Source organism: Drosophila navojoa, chromosome X (genome assembly GCF_054131105.1).
Source record: "Drosophila navojoa isolate 15081-1374.11 chromosome X, UAZ_NAV_1.0, whole genome shotgun sequence".
Taxonomy (NCBI): Eukaryota; Metazoa; Arthropoda; class Insecta; order Diptera; family Drosophilidae; genus Drosophila; species Drosophila navojoa.
In genome coordinates, this window is record NC_142895.1 from 23,423,297 (window position 1) to 23,440,274 (window position 16,978).

The 16,978-nt window shown below is 41.8% G+C and overlaps 1 protein-coding gene across 16 annotated transcripts in view; it reads left to right on the plus strand.

Moving 5' to 3' along the window:
* Positions 1 to 16,978, plus strand: part of eag (potassium voltage-gated channel protein ether a go-go) — a 69,711-nt gene that overhangs the window by 23,978 nt on the left and 28,755 nt on the right. For 13 of the 16 annotated variants that reach the window (XM_089265022.1, XM_018108586.3, XM_018108590.3 and 10 more), the window contains exon 4: positions 16,847 to 16,973. In XM_089265022.1, the coding sequence (XP_089121148.1) occupies positions 16,847 to 16,973 (127 nt within the window). The remainder of the gene's footprint in view (positions 1 to 16,846; positions 16,974 to 16,978) is intronic. The other 3 variants (XM_018108589.3, XM_018108594.3, XM_089265023.1) reach the window with 1 other exon arrangement.

Below are 16,978 nucleotides of genomic sequence, written 5' to 3' on the forward strand. Positions count from 1 at the left end.
TTAAAGGGGTGGCAGGGGTGGTCCAATAAGCATATATACATTTGGGATACATATATACTAATATACATATATTTATGTACATATTTATAGAGACAGAGAGTGTAGCTAGTTGAAAGCGGATTACCGTGCAGCCAAATCAGACATTAAGCCTTTTTCAAAAAAGGATTTGCGAGCCGAGCAAAGTGAAGAGCAGCAAGAAAAAGCAGAGAGAGGGAGAGAGAGAGAGAGAGAGAGCGATAGGGGGATAGACAGAGAGGAAAGCTTGTTAATGCTTACAACCAAGAGGGAACTGCAAAACGATGCGACTACCTCACATTATTTTCAGTTCTGTTCACTTTTTTTTCCTCCGGCTCAAAGAGCGTTAAATGGAAATGTCGTAAAGGAAATGCACACTGACGTAGGCAAATGGAGGGTAGCAGCAAAAGAGCCACTAAACACGGATGGGCAACAAGAGACCTAGAATGGGGAGGTGCCAAGCACCGTGATTGAAATAAGGAAGTGTCGCATATTAGGGCGAGTAAAATGCGTTGGCAGGGATAATTCTACAAAGGAACTGTCAAAGGTGTAATAGAACCGGGTGTAAAAAAATCGAAAAAAGTTGATCCAAGAATAGTTTGATTGAAAACGGAGAGGCAAAAAGGCACAGACACAGTCAGAATATGCATGAGGAACAAGGCTGAATCAGCAAGACGGCCCACGACTAGACTGGACGGGAAGGCCAGACAATTAGAGAATGCGGAAGCTATGAGAGCAGGAAAGAGCAGAAAATGAAAGAGATTCCCTGTGCACCTATTGAGTTGAGCCTTCGATGAGTGCGTAAGTCCAGGCTGAGCAGTCTCCCAGATGTTTCGTGTAAGATTTCTGGTATAGTGCCTCATATTTAATAAGTTCATGTGAATGTAAATGAAACTTCAAGTTTCAGTTATAAAATATTGTATTTGAATACACAGCCCCAGAGTGAGCCGCACACGCGTAATACCTGCGGCAACTGGCCAACAATGCCAGCAGTCGGAACCCTCTGACCAGGCTGTGTGTGCCACATGTGTGGCACATGCCACAGTCAGGCGTATTTTTGGTTTTCTTTTTGGGTACCGCTCGAGGCACTCGACCCACTACCCTGCTCCCGCTCCGCCAGTGTAATTCAATGAAGGATAAACAAATGTGAGCTGAAGCAGCCCAACTCCCTGCTAGCCTACACTCCAGTCTCTTTAATGCATTTAACTGTAAAAATGTGTGTGTGTGTGTGAGTGTGTGTATGGTGGGGTGAAAGGTGAAGACATTTGCATAACCAATCGCGAGTCTTTGGAGCAGCCACATTACGTATACGCAGAATGGGCCAGTGTATTGGGCCGCTCGACGGCTTCGTTCGGACAGTTATTCAATCATGCCTCCTGCTTGGCTGCTCCTTTGCCTCCTGCTATTCGACAGGCCCGCTTGCTGTTTGCTTGGGTCGATTGCTTTTTGTGTGGAGGCGTTTTTTCGAGCCACGTTAACAAATCGCTGGAGCCATAAACAAAGGCCTCGCAGGCGCCCATGATTAACAGCCGCACCGGCCCCCAAAAGGCAAGGCAAAAAAAAAAAACCCAAAAAAAAAAACACTAAGCAGCAAAGCGAACATTTTCACAATATCTTTAATACCATAATATATTATAATAACAAACTTATTAACGAGCCACTCAGCCACCGAGACAGCCAGTCGACCGAGCTCTTATCGGCCGCAGGCCACCAGCAGCCGCATTGATTGACCAGAAGCGCTTAAATCGGGCACAGCTCGTTTGGGGCCCTGCCTGGCCGAGGTGACTTTTTATAGATTTTATATAGATCTCGCTTTTTAAGTGCCATTTCACTCAATTCGAATTACGGGCAGATAACAGGCACAGTTCGTAAAGGCTGAAGAGTTTGTGCACTTGAGGGAATGCGTAAAGTGGAGGGGCATTGTGGGAGTTAGATTTAGATATATGTATATGTATATATTAATCAATATTTACAGAGAACAATATGTGGTAATCAATATCTACGTAGGGCAACGAACCTTTCGCACTTTCTAGCTTACGCATAGGCTTTTCTTCGCTTGGGTCAGATGGAACTGCTATATCATTCAACTGCATCAATAGATTGATCGATAAATATTGAGTTGGGTCAACTGCATTAATAGATTGATCGATAAATATTGAGTTGGGTGAGGTAAAGTACAGAGATTTCAGCAAGCCAAGCCCACTAGGTCCCATATCAGCTGAGTCCTGAGTCTGTTACATGATTCTCCTCCAAACTGTCTGCTATCTTAGGTATAGACTATCTGGTAAAATGTTGCAAAATTCAAATACCACATAAACCATATTCAGATATGCTCTTTATGTCGAGCTCGGACGTAAGGCGAGTGTCTAGATTTATGTATATGCTATGAGTTTTCTAATTTACAACCGTTCACAAACACAAACACAAGCAGAAGCACACACACTCACACACACATACACTCAACTGGCAGTTAAATGTTTGTTTATCTTTCAGTTTTTTAACGCAAACTCATTAAAGTTGAAATTGAGGCCAAAAGTTGTTCACATGCTGAGCCCAGGTAGAGCAAGCCTGGTACGCCCAGCCATGTCCTGACCCAAAGCGTTGCGCTGTGCTTTAATGCCTGCGACGGGCAAGCACACACACACACACGCATGGGCCACTCACACCCACACACACATATATATAGGCCACTCACGAACACAGAGATACACAGTCTGCTGCCTTTCATTGGCAATGTTTGGAATTTGTGTTGTCGCCTTTGCGGTGCGCCTCGCACGTTTATCTCGCCTCGGCCACGCGGTGTTTGATCTTCGTCAGCATCCAGTGGCAAACAACAGCAACAACAACGACAACAAGAACAACAACATGGCACAGCCACAACAAACAACAAGAATAATGCGGCTAAAAGTGTCAGCCAGCCGTTTGACTTGCTGGCTTTGAAGTTTTTCCCTATCGCATTTCCAGAGATTTTTCTTTTCTTTTCTCTATTATTTTTACTTATTTTATTTTATTTTTTTTTTTTTCATTTCACTTTTGGCTAATTTTGCGCTTTTGTGAATTTTTGCTGCCGTGCAAAAAGTAGCTCGAGGTTTTCAGTCGCCGTTGCTCGGTTGCTCGTTTGATTTTGTTGTTGCTATTGGCATTTTCTGTGCGTGTGTGTGTGTGTGTGTGAGTCTGTGTGTTTGTGTGTGTGTGTGTGACCAACGATTAGGCTTAGGCCAATTAGAAAAGGTCAATTTTATGTTTGTTTGCAGCTGACTAAGCCAAAGCGAAAGCCAAAGCGAAAAAGGTTCGCAAAGGTCATGTTTAAAGTGTGAATGTGTGAACCATTTGCAAAAATGGTTCCTCACTTGTTTATTAGACCCTCAAAAGTGAATTATAATAATAAACAAATCACTAATTTACTATCGAAAATATGCTTAGAGAGTGATTCATTTGAGCTGAGTGAGCTCAGTTGTGGGGCATCTTATATTATCCGAAGTAAATTAGATAAGTGGATAAACTGAGAGTATTTTGCATTGCAAAGTAAGATCTGTGAGTGACAGAAAGTTTGAGTAGGGTTTGTACAAGAATGATCATAAAGAGAACATTCAACAACAGTTCACTCCAAGCTATTTAATCCAGTTATGGGGCAGCTTTTATTAATAATTCCGAAGTAAATTAGAAAAGTGGATAAACTAAAAGTCAATCATTCTGCAAGATCTGTGAGGGATTGAGGAATGAAAGAAGTTTGAGAACAGTGTGAACCGTGTGTATAGGAATGATCACAAAGAGAACATTCAATACCAGTCCAGATCCAGTCGGGAATTCAAAGTACGATTGAAGAATGAAAAAATCAAATAAATGGAAAGTCAAGTAAACAGTTGAATGAATCAATGATCATTCGAGCGAATGAGTACAAAGTCTTATATGTCCATAGACTTCTATTCGATTGCTAAGTGAACTCCGTGCAGAGCCAAAAACTTTTATAACCGACTGTTAAACGTCAACTGTGAATGATGATCGTTAAGGCCCAGTTTAATTAACTAAAACTGAAAACATAACACGAAGCCACTGGACAGTGCCGTCTATGCTGCATTCCTGTTGTTCATTTGCAGTGTTCAAACACTTGCGAGAGTCATATATATATATAAATATTACAGTGCATGCACTTCTGGAAGTCCCGCAATGCCACGGTCCCGCTGCTCCTCGGCATCTCCCCTGGAAGTGTGCGCCCGTTGACGAGCCCGTATCCGGACACGGCCAAGCAATCAAGCAATCAGTAAATGCAACAAGCCCCGTGAAACTGAATGTCTCCGCAGGTGGCTGAAGGCAAAGCAGGTGGAATTGGCCAATCAAAGGGGGGGTGAGAGTCAAAAGGGGAGACGCTGGTGGGTCATTTACCAAATGTAAACGCAGCAGCAGTTAACAATTGCAATTACGACACGAAACAACATGGCAGCAGCAATCCACTGAACCGCCGACCCCCACAAGGATCGACCGTTCGACAGAGCGACCAGCCAACCGTCGGACCTACCGACCGAACGACCGACTGCCCGCTGGAACCCTTCGGCTGCCCTTTGGCAAGCGAGTTATTGATTTTTCAGTGTTTCATTGTAGTTGTTGTTGTTGCTTCTTCGCTGTCGCCGTGTAAATTAACGTTGACTACATGACTGTGGCCCAGGCCCCGGGAGGGGTCTATGGGGTCTGTGCTCTGTCGGATACGGGTTTGGGCAGCGGTTGCCTTCAAGTTTTGCCATTACATTTATCGATTTTTGGTGGTTCGCCCCTTTTGGCTGTGCCATTTGCATGTTGTTGTTGTTGTTGTTGTTGTTGCTGCTGTTGATTGTTTATTGTTGTTGCTGTGCCATTTGTAACCTTAGCGTTGCTTTGCTTTACTTTACTCTGTTTTGTGACACTTAACTTTTGACGTGGTTGCGTCTTTGACCCGTTTTCTGCGTTTACGTCTTTTCCATTTTTTCGCCTGTGTTGTTGTTTATTTTTGTTGTCGTGGTTTTTTTTTTTTTTTTTTGATATCCGGAAATGCGCGAGTACGTTACCCAGACCTAGCACCAGCCGGAGCCACTCGACTCTGCGCTAAGAAGGTCAAACGTCGCCGCAGTCAGCAGGAGCTGTAAAAGTAACGCCAGCTCGCCTTAGTGTGAAGTTAACCCAATGGAGAGTGCTTGGCTATGCGTCAAAAGAAAGCATGAAACATGGCTAATGAGTTGGTTACTGCCCCGTAAATCATACGCCATGTGGGCCGAATCACCCTCGCCGTTTAGCGCCCGCTGCCCAGTCGTTCGTCATAGAGAATTTCTTGCTTTGACCTTTGACAAACGCTCACACATTCCAGACAGCTGAGTCAGGAGCAGCCACAGTGTAGCGCTTTATGGGCATGCGGGGAGTGAGCAACAGGATTTTGGGTTTGTTTTCCGGTTTAATTGAGCAGCTGCTCAGCTTGGGTCTGGGCTATCAGACCGAACCGCACCAGCTGACTATTTGGCACTTATTTCGGCTTAACGTGCTTTCTCCTTCACCCCAAGTTCCGAAGTACTACTAACCTCACCTTACTTTCATCTTCCTACGTCAGTCATAATCCCTATTCCCATTTTACATCGGCCAAAAAGGCTCGAGCAAGTCCCAACCTAAACGTTATCGCCCGCTTAACATCTATGGCTTAGTCATTGCCCTAATCGTGATTCCCTTTCCTCCGACTTGTTCTTATTAAAAGTTAAATATTCACTTTGACCCTGGCACATGCGTGGCTCTTAGACACTTCATAAGTACTAGGCCTATTCTAGCCTAACCTTACTTTAGCTGCCACGACTAACCTTGACCCTTTCCTTTGCACAACCTCACCCGTTCACACCTGTTCGCACGTACGCTGGTGAGCTAACCCCGGGCTCTATACTCGTAGGCTTAATGTAAGCCTTAACCTTCAGCCCTTCAGCTCATATAATTCATTAGCATTTACAATCGAGTCTTAGACCTGTCATATTGCAATGGATCATAACGGGATTTCTCGATAATATCGACATGCGTTGTCGTGCTTTAATTGGACATCAGTCGCTGCAGGTGCCGCTACGTGGGTGGCGGCTTGGGGCAGGTAGGGCCTGAGACGCCCTGGTATTAAACAAAATGCCATTTAAGACCTGCCCCCAGTCTATTGGGGAGCACGATTATGAGGTTGGACAACGCACAGCCGGCGGACGCTGGCCGTGAATGGGGTTGCTTGCTGGAGGCCTACGTTCATCAAATATTAACAGCAAGAACTGCTCCTGCTGCTGCTGCTCTTGCTGCTGCTGCTGCTCCTGCTGCTGCTGCTGCTGCTCCTGCTGCCGATGATGATGATAGTGACGAGCAGGGGTCTTGAGGGTGGATTGGCACTAACCACTGCGGCTGTGACTGTAGCTCTACCTCCTCGGGCACAGCTTGTGAGGCCAATCAAATTGGATTAAGTTGTTGCTGCCGCTTTTGTTTTGTTTGGTTTATGCCCACAAATAGCGGGGTTATAACACGTCTGTGTTTGCAAGTGTGTCTCTGTGTGTGTGTGTGTGTGCGTTTGTGGGCTATCAGGTGTTGCGAATGCATAAGGTTGATGTGCTCGGCCGGTAGAGGGATTGGGCGAAAAGTCAGCAGGCGCTGTGAGGTAGTCTTCCATCAGGTTGTCAACCCAAATGAAATGCAAAGCTCGCCCTCCTGAATACACGCACAACTGTTAATTTAAGGTAAGGTAGCTGGCGACCAATTAAATGGCTAATAAATAGTCAAGGGATTCTAAGAAAAATGTATATACATATATTCAACTGAATCAGTTTACAAATCAAGTAAAAACAATTGAGCAAGAAATCAGAGTATTATTAGGCAAGGTGTCGACAGGCTGTCAGCAAAGGATGCAATTGATCTATGTGCAGGTGATAAGTGTATTCCTCAGAAAGCGCATGCAAGCTAGAGTATGTAATTGTCACGGACTGTCAATTTAAAGTTAGAATAAAGAGATAACCTCATCTATAACATAGATGTAAAGGAGTCAAAAATTGGGACTAGTTTAGAGAGGTACAATGATCTGTGTATGCCAAATTGTATATATGCGTGATCTGTGATCATTGCTGAGCTTCAATCTTTGAGTTAAATACCTTTTTTTGCTGAACTGTTTGTCGCACCAAAGCTTATAATAAATAGCTCATGCATTAGTTTTCCAGGTTCTTTACATATTAATTATTCACATTGTTGAAATATAGTCTGAAATATTGAACACCAAAAGTCAGACTTTTTGAAAGTTGTAAGAAGATAAGTTTTTAAGCCTTTCAAGTCGTATTCCTGATATCCAATCGTAGTAATATGCATCTATTAATACATATTACTCAAAATACAAAAAACTCTGTCCATGAGTCTCCTAACTAGAATCCCTAATATCTAAAGGTATTTTAGTGATTTTAGTGTTCAATATTTCAGACATAAATATTGCCTAGAGGGTTCTAGTGCTTGCCATGGATAGAATTCGAGCTAATACATAATCTATATATAAATCTGTATAAATTGAAGAGTGATTTTTACTGCGTAGAATCAGTTTCACTTCTTGAGTAGGCACTCACAAACTATTCGCATGCTTTTCACAATTTTATTCATAACTTTGTGACGTCACAGCGCGCGTCGCGTGTTGAAATGCGGCGAATTTCTTAGTCGAAGCTGCCAAAAACCACAAAAAAAAAAAGAAAAGAAAAGAAAATCTAAACGCAACCCAGAAAACGAGCACGCATAAGCAAACACACACACATACACTCACAGGGGCATGCGTGCCAGAGAGTGCATGTATGTGTGCCTATACATGTATGTGTGTGTGTGTGTGTTGCCTAATTTGGTTAAGGTATTGCAGACTTTTTGGTTCGCTTGCTGCACGCAACTCGGCAAACTTGCCAAAAATGCAAAACAAAAACAACATACACACACACATACACTCACACACACATACGCACAAGCGACTCTTGCAACGGCCAATGGAAAAGTTACTGTTTGAATTTTGCTGTTGCTGCTTTTAGCCAAAAAGTTTACGCAATCAACTATTTTTGAGCTAGGCTGCGGGTGGAGCGTGGGAGGTGGCAAAAATATGGAGCCACAATACACAGGCAGTCAAATACCAAAGCACACACACACACACACACTAACACACTAACACGCACACACCAACACATACAAATGATAATGAGACATGAGGCAAATGAAACGAGGACAAAACTTCAGCAAAAGCTGCGAAGCATGAAAACCAATGGCGCCGCATGTGTATGTATATGTGTGTGTATATAACCAATTACACATAAACTTTCACCCACACAGATACACACACACACTCACAGCGCGAGCTCCAACGAAATGGTAATAATTTGAGTTTCTTCATACCAAATGTAAATGATGACTCTCTGATGTGACCTGACGAACTCAGCCGTCCCCTTCTTGCCCAAACGCCCACTTAGCGCCGGATGATGACTGGGCGTGGCAGTTGCTGCACGAAAACACAATTGACCTTGAATTCGTAATGCCAATTGCGACAAAAACAACAAAGGCATGTCCGAATCGCCCAGAAAGTAGGCTGGCAAAAAAAAACATAAAAAAACGAGCAATAAATCTCAAAAAAATGGTAAAACTTGGCCAAGTGTGGAAGTTTGTGGCACAAACGGCTCAAAAATTAAAATTGATTTTTCGGACATGTTTTTGCTTGTACTTGATACGGATACCAACATTAAATAGCTGGAAAACAATTTCGATGACGAAAATTGGCAATCGATGAGAAGAGCTAATAATACCTTACAATATAATAATGCTTTATCAAATAATATATTATATCTTTTGTTAGCTTAGGCTTGCAGTTTGTTGCTTTTCCTTGTCCTAAAATGTTGTCATTCAATTAAAAGAGCCATTGAGGTACAGTCATGTTCGGCCATCAAAGCTGTCGCTCGATAAAGAAAATTACTTTTAGATCGAAGTGACCATTCCATATATATTATTATTATATTAGATTCAGCTGTCACTTGCATTATAGATACATTTCAGCAATTTGTCTGTCTATAATCTATCTAGGTTTATGATGTCAACTATTTTCAACTGTCGCTTGAAACAAAGAATTCAATTGTGTGAATTTTCTTGTTGTCTAACCTTGTTTGCTTCGGATAGCTTTTTAATTAAGTCAAAAGTTCTATTATGCTTATTATCTCTGCTCTGTCGACGGTCGACAACAAAAAAATCAATATATAATTTCCATAAATTCGGCCAAAATTATTTTTGTTCATTTCGCTTCACTCAACGATGCTTAAGCCTCGACCACCACCTAACGGTGGCTCCAGCTCTTATACATACATATATATGTATTTGATGGGGCTGTATCTCTTGATTGCCAATATAGCATGGTATCGGTTTATTCTATCACACACTTATGAAACATGAAAAAGACATTCAGAATATTGGACATGTAAGCAATTCTAGGTACAATAGTTCTCTAAAAATGAAATCTTTGACAGATAGAAATATGCTAATGAACCTCATCAGATGGGGTCCCATATCCGCATGTATCCTCAGCATATCATATATATATATCAGCATGTTTGTCCGTGTGTAGGACTGCTTTGAGCTAGAAATGTAAAGAGATATATAAGTGCAATAATATTTTACTTTGTGAATACAAATTGTAATAGAATATTTTATTTTTATAGAATCAATATCTATTAATATTGAAGTGTTCTCCAACATTCAACTTAGATTTTTGACATTTATCTTAAATTTGTGTAGCTAGAGTTACGAACATGTTATATGATACATCAAAATTTTATGAACAATTTGGATTTATCATATAACGTGTTCTGTAACTATATTAAAGCTCAATTAATCAATGCAGAAGTTGTTAGAGGAAACTTTTGAGTCAATTGACAGAACTACGTGACAATTGAAGGCATTTGCTGCATTTACTTATGGAGTGAATGAGCGTGCATTCGTTTTGTTATCTATAAATAGAATCGGAAATGTGATTGAAGTGAAATGTATGCTGGAACTTTAGATTACAGTCGATGCTGCTCCAAGAGACGATGTTGGTAGAGGCGTTTGTAACTCATGTTCGAAAGATAGAATAATCAAATTGATATTGAAGTATAATTATATGGATATTGAAGGATAAGGCAGCATAAGTAGAATCGTGAAATGTGATTCAAGCGTATTCGAAATGTCAGCTGGAACTTTAGATACTACTGGATAGTAGTAGTAGTAGTAGTATTAGTACTTCATAGCTGAAGTTGAATAGAAAGAGTTATGATATAGATATTGAAGGATAAATCAGTATAAATAGAATCAGAAATGTGATTCAAGCGTATTCGAAATATCAGCTAGATTGCAGTCGATGCTGCTCCAAAAGACGGTGTTGGTAGAGGCGTTCATAGCTGAAGATGAAAAGAAATAGTTATGGTTTAAATATTGAAGGATAAATCAGTATAAGTAGAATCGGAAATGTGATTTAAGCGATTGTAGTCGATGCTGCTCCAAAAGACGGCGTTGGTAGAGGCGTTTATAGCTCATGTTCGAAAGATGGAATAATAATATTGATATTGAAGGCCAATTATATGGATATTAAAGAGTAAAATCAGCACCGTTTTTGCTCCGGGTAGATACCCTAGGTTGTGTGTACAGCGTACCTCTTGGCCGTACTCAGTCGAGAAGTAGCGCTGGTTGAATTGTTTATGTTTGTGAGCTTGCATAGAAAACATCTATCAATTATGCAGCAGGAAAGTTGGCAAATTGCAGCCCCTACCCGTATTAGCCACATTTCCAGCTCCCCCAACCTGAGCGCGAACCGAAAATTTCTAATTATAAAACAAGCGAAAAAAAAAAAACAGAAAATGAAAATGAAAATGAAAAAGTTGAAGAGAAGCAGCGCAACGCATCTCTGGGCAGGTTTGCACTTAATTATGCAAATTTAATAACAATGCCAAGTGCCAACCACACACACACGCATACAGAGAGCGTGTGTGAAGTTTATTATAAATGCCATTAGGTGAGCGCGTAAAATAAAAAAAAAACACACTCACACACACAAAATAACTAAGAGCAGGAGGAGCAGACGTATGTGGGTGGGGCAGGTGGGACAAATGGCGGTCACACAGCTTACAGCAGCCAGCATAGTTTGTTCTTTCAGGTGTGTGGATTAGCGCAGGGGCGTGGCATTGCGGTGGGCAGGCTGCCTGCTGCGAGTCTGTTGCAATTTGTTTGAAGCATACCCCAAGGAATCGTCACACACATTCCCCCCTGCCCTTGGCCCCATTATGCGGCATCGTTCCTGCCGCTCCTGCCGCTGCTCCTGCCGCTGCTGCTGCTGCTGCTGGCCCACCTGTCGGGCGGCCGTAATGTAATTAAATCGCATTGCTAAAAAGGGATTAGAGAGCCCCAGTCAGTTTTTTATACTTTTCGGACAATAAAACGAATGCACTCGACTGTGCAGAGTAAAGCCAGAGCAGTGGTCCACACACACACATACATACATACATAGGTGTGCTGCGGAGGGGGGGTGTGGGTGGAGCCTCTTGCACAGAGCGCAACTAAATGACATGCCCAGCTGGCAATCTGTGGCCTAATCGCCAGCCGTGCGGAGAAAAACAAAGGCCGGGGGTAGGCGGGGCGAGCAGCCAGCCAGCCAGCCTATTGTCACTGCCCACTTATGTGTGGTAAGAGTGTGTGTGTGTTTGTGTGTGTGTGGCATAAAGGATAATTGCAAGGTACGCGCTGTCGTTGGCCAGAAAGAGAAGGCAATAGGCGGTGAGCGTTCACTAATGTCATTAAAACCAGCTTTTGTCTATATGCAAGGGTATGTGTGAGTGTGTGTGTGTGTGTATGTGTGTGGTAGTGAAAACAAAAGGCAAACGACAACAAGATGGAAAATGCAAAACCACAGAAAATAATGACACAAAATGACTTCAACAGCAGGCAGCATCAGCTGCTGGGCTCCAACTGGGGGCAGCAGAGAGCGGCACATGGCCACACATATGAGAAGGATATGAGTAGCTGAGCAGCTGGACAAGTGGAGCATATACATACACATACATATATGCCGAGTAGTAAGCAGCGTCTGGCAAATGTCCGTGCGGAAATGAAAGTTTTTGCAACACAAATGTTGCAACTATGTGAGATGTGTGTGTGTGTGTGTATGTATATTAGTGCGTGTGTGCGCGTGTGTTTGTGTTAATGGACTAGTTTTGTTGGGCGACAAGTAGAGGGCTATCACTTACAAAGCAACCAAGCAAAAAGCCAATCCAAAACCAAAGCCAAATCAATCAACACCCCTGCCCCCAGTCCCGCCGCGCTTGTAAAACAGCCTAACGGACTCGGTCACTCTAGCTCTCTCTCTCTCTCTCTCTCTCTCTCCCTCCCACACTCTCACTCACTGTCGAGCTGCTCATCAATCATACGAGGCGGCGCAGAGTTGACATTTCAACTGAGCTGTCACATGCTGCAGCTACCCCCTGCCCCTCCTACGCGGGGGGAGGGGGCGACCCCTTCCCCTGGCCCTTGCCTGCGTTCGGCTCACAAAATTAATGATAAATTTATTATAATTAAAATGCCAGCTCCACGTTTTGCTTGCTCGCGAATGTAATTCGCATTAATTACAGCGAGTGCAGCAGGCTCGACCTTTGGCCAGGGCTTGTGCCTGACATTAATACAGCCAGCAGTCGATTCATGTTCGTGTCGTGTCGAAACAAGCCTGACACGAATGTGCAACAAGCGCAAAAGTTTACATTTTACATTCGCTACTGCAGTTCAGGTAATTCAGGTTTCTATATATAAATATTTACAGATATATATATATGCATATATATATAGGGATTTATATTCAGTTTATAAACATATGAGCAAGAGGTAAAGAGTCGCTTTAAGCCTGATTGACAAAGGCTTTGTTTCTATACAAAAGTCTAAAGTAAAATTGGAAACTTGTTGAATATGCTTTCTATATGCTCAATCGATTGAACCAATTCTAAAGATATATGCATATATACTCTATAAACAGTACATACAGACACTCAACTTAGCCACACAGTGTCTTCATCTTCTTCTTCCTGTAGCTTTAAAGCCCTCTGCATTCAGTTAAAATCTCAACAGTCTCGATGAGCTCTTAACCCTCAACTTAGCGCCATGCCCATTGTCATATACATATGTATGTACGTATGCATGTGCGTTGGTTCATTTACTGGCCCACCTTTGGGGTGAGCCATTTGCGCCCTCCTTATCCAAGCTGGATCAATATGCTTGGCACCTGCCGCGCATCGTGGGGCTTAAAAAGAAATCGCGTCTGTCAAATGACCCAAACAAATTGCAAAACTTTGCCAGCCATCAGCTTTGAATGCCATTAAGTGCTCTGCTCTATAGTGTAGTGTAGTGTAGTGTACTCTAATGCAGCCACACACACACACAGACACAGACGCCCCCCCACACTGACGACTGACGGCTCCACTGTGTGATAGCAATGCGCTTGTCCACTCTGTAAGTGGCAGTTGATATAGTAAAATGTATTGACGTTGACATAATGGCAAAATCAAACACACACACACACACACGCAGGCACATACTCGCACATGCACATACACACACATACACACTGAGTGAAACACCTACAGAGTTGAGTGAGTGCCACAATAATAACAAATAAACTCGCAAGCGAAACGTTACTCCTGGCGCTGTTGGCGTGCACAGCTCGTGTCACGAATAGCACGAAGGTGATAGCTTTAAATTGTCCACTTTTATATAGAATAATCATTCAGCAAGATAAAGTCTTCCCTACACTGGTGCTTCTTTTGATCTTAAATATGAAATATGCAATATTCTTCAAGCTTCGTTAAGAGATCTTGTAATCTGAAACTGAAGATGTTGAGATCGCATCGAAACTGGATATCTAATATTATGAACTAGGATTTGTTTTAAACGATGTTAGATCGCCTTTCAAATAAGGGAATATATTGGACCTTGGCAGTGATTCCGATGCATCTCCATTAGGCTTTGAAGACTCTATTTACTTTTTTTATCTCTATTAAGCCACGTTCATAGCGCAGTTTCTTAATCTCTCCTTATTTGTTTCTTGCACTGCCCTACTTTCAGTTTATTCTTCGAACAGTGCACCACAATCTTGCTCAATCTCTCTCTTTGTCTCTTTATCTCTCTCTCCCTCTCTCTCTCTTTGTCTCTCTCTCTCTCTCTCTTTGTCGCTCTCTCTCTGTCACACACACACTCTCTTTCGTATATTTAACAACACTAGAGTGTTGCCTTTGTAGTTGTACTTGGTTCATCCTTCTCAACTTCGGCATTATTTCACTCATTTCCCATTACGTAATGCTCATTGAGAGTTTCACAGAGTAACATTTAACTAACATTAAGATGTATTCTAAGAAATACAAATATCTTCCGATCGCTTCGATCTATGTATGCGGATAGGCACGAGCTCATCTCTGGCTTCGCTATAGACAGCGTGATTCAGGACACGTTTTGGACGTAGACAAACTAAGAGCGCTGGATGGCAGGCAGAAGGTGTTGGGGGGGCTGGGCCAAGTGGGCTATGGGCGGCAACCACTGTTGACATTACAAAGTAGCAAAAGTTGTTGCTGTTGTTGTTGTTGTTGTTATTGCTGATGTAAATCAGTGAGAGAGAGAGAGTGTGTGTGTGTGTCTGTGTGAGCTGTGCATAAATATGCATTTGCCCATTTACCAACTGCCAGCGATTGCATGTGCATATTTATATACTCACACTCACACACCCACACCCACACCCACACCCATACACATACACACACACACGCATACACCCATTCATTGGCCGGCCACGTGAATTGTAAATCTGGAAATTTAAATGTATCTGGATATGGGTTAGTGTGTTGCTTCTGTGCCCGCCTTGCATGCATGTCGCCACACACAAGGCACCTACGAGGCCCATGCACACACACACAGACACACACACACCCTCGGTCAGCCCCGTCAAAATATAGAGTTGGTAAAAAATATGTACATATATTTATAGTAGATATTCAACGTCAACTTTTTTACAACTGTCGCATGTCGAAATAATGCAATTTATAGCTCTCGATATGACAGCACATTTCATTGCAAGCCAGTTCATCAGAACTAGTTCCAATCGGATTATCTGCAAAAGACTCCAATATGCTGGAAATATTAACTAGCTCGTGTTAGGGCACTTTAAATTGATTAACTTAAATTAAGGAACTAGTTCACAATTTCACTAGTTCTTTAACAGTGAAATTACTAAAAAAATTTGTCCACTTTATAAACCAATCAGGAGCATAAATAAGCTTAAATATTATATTCATGGTATATTAATATTGAGAGCTAGTTCATTTCTACTGCAATACAAACAAATTATAGGGATATTATTTAGTCCAGCATTCCGAAGAAAATTAGACCACAAAATGTAAACATAATTAAAATACATAGCAAATCAAGTTATTCAAGTGAAAGTATCAATTTGTACCTTAAATATGTTGGCCTCCTTTAAATAAACTGGTTCCGTTCGTGTAGAACAGTTCCAGGAACCGGCATTCATGCGAGTCTTTAGTAAATTGAGTCGAGTTTATATTGTCATATCTAGATCTATGTAGCTCTAGCAATTTAAATGTGTGGAACTATTTGCTAGTTCCGAACAATATCAGCTCAGCCATACACATGTGTGTGCATTCGTGTGCCATAACAATTACTGGCAATAACAGTAACAGCAACTAGAAGGTCTCCTTTCAAAAAAGGCAAACAAGAAGTCAGGCAATGGCATTTTGGAAGCCATGCGATGCCAGCGAGTGGTTTTCTCGCTTGTTCCACATGTTCCATGCAGACCGTGCCGTGTTACATGTTACCTCTTTCAGCAACAGCAACAACAACAACAACAACGACAACAACAATGGCAATAACAACAACAGCCAATGGCAACCGCCATTAGTTGAGCCGGCTCGGTGACGGGCAACACTTTTAAATGGCTTTTAATTTTGAATGACAACATTTGAAATGTTCGAATTACGCGCAAATATTTTGATAGATACGCGATGCTTGACTAACCAGACAATCTGACTGAGTGACAAAGCTGAAAGACTCGAGCCTTCAGCGGAATGTCAACAGTCATTGCTAGCGACAGCTATCGAAAATCGTAGATGGCGAGATACATGCGATACGTAGAGGGTCGTTTCAGACATGAAGTAGCTGAAATGTGCTGAAAGATAGATGCTTGGCTAAAAGCTACTTTAAAAGGTGTTTATCTGTTATTTAAAAGCATCGATAATTATCGATAACTTTCGTAACTGACTCACAGAACAGGACAGAGGTGCAAACTGAAAGTCCTTTGCGTCCACCTAATACAACAATGAACGAGAATCGAAATTAAGGCTAAGCGGATCGAGTACAAGAAAATAATATATTGTATAACTATAATAGAACTAGTCTATCGCGAAATCTAAAAGTTGTACTGTAAAGTTTGTATGTTTATTATAATATAAAAATCTTTCCATATTTTTCGGTACATATATATATATATATATGTATATACTTTAGTTATTATATGAAATGAAAATTAATTTTGACAGACTCTAGAAAATTACGATAGAGTGAGAACTAAGTGGAAATTTAAGGAAGGAAACCTAACTAAAAAGTTGATCGAATTATGTTTTAATAGTAAGTTCGAAGTCCTAAGATCTAAGCAGGCATTTAGGTTTCAAATTTTATTATTCCCTATGTGATTAAAAAGATTAATAATACTATTAATATAAATATTTACTTTGCTTCTAATTGCTCTACTCTATCTTTCTCTCTTTCTTTCATTCTATCTTTCTCACAGCGGACAGCTCGTTTCTATTGGCCAACGCACAAATCGTCGATTTTCCGATCGTCTACTGCAATGAGTCCTTCTGCAAGATTAGCGGCTACAACCGAGCCGAGGTCATGCAGAAGTCGTGCAGGTATGTGTACG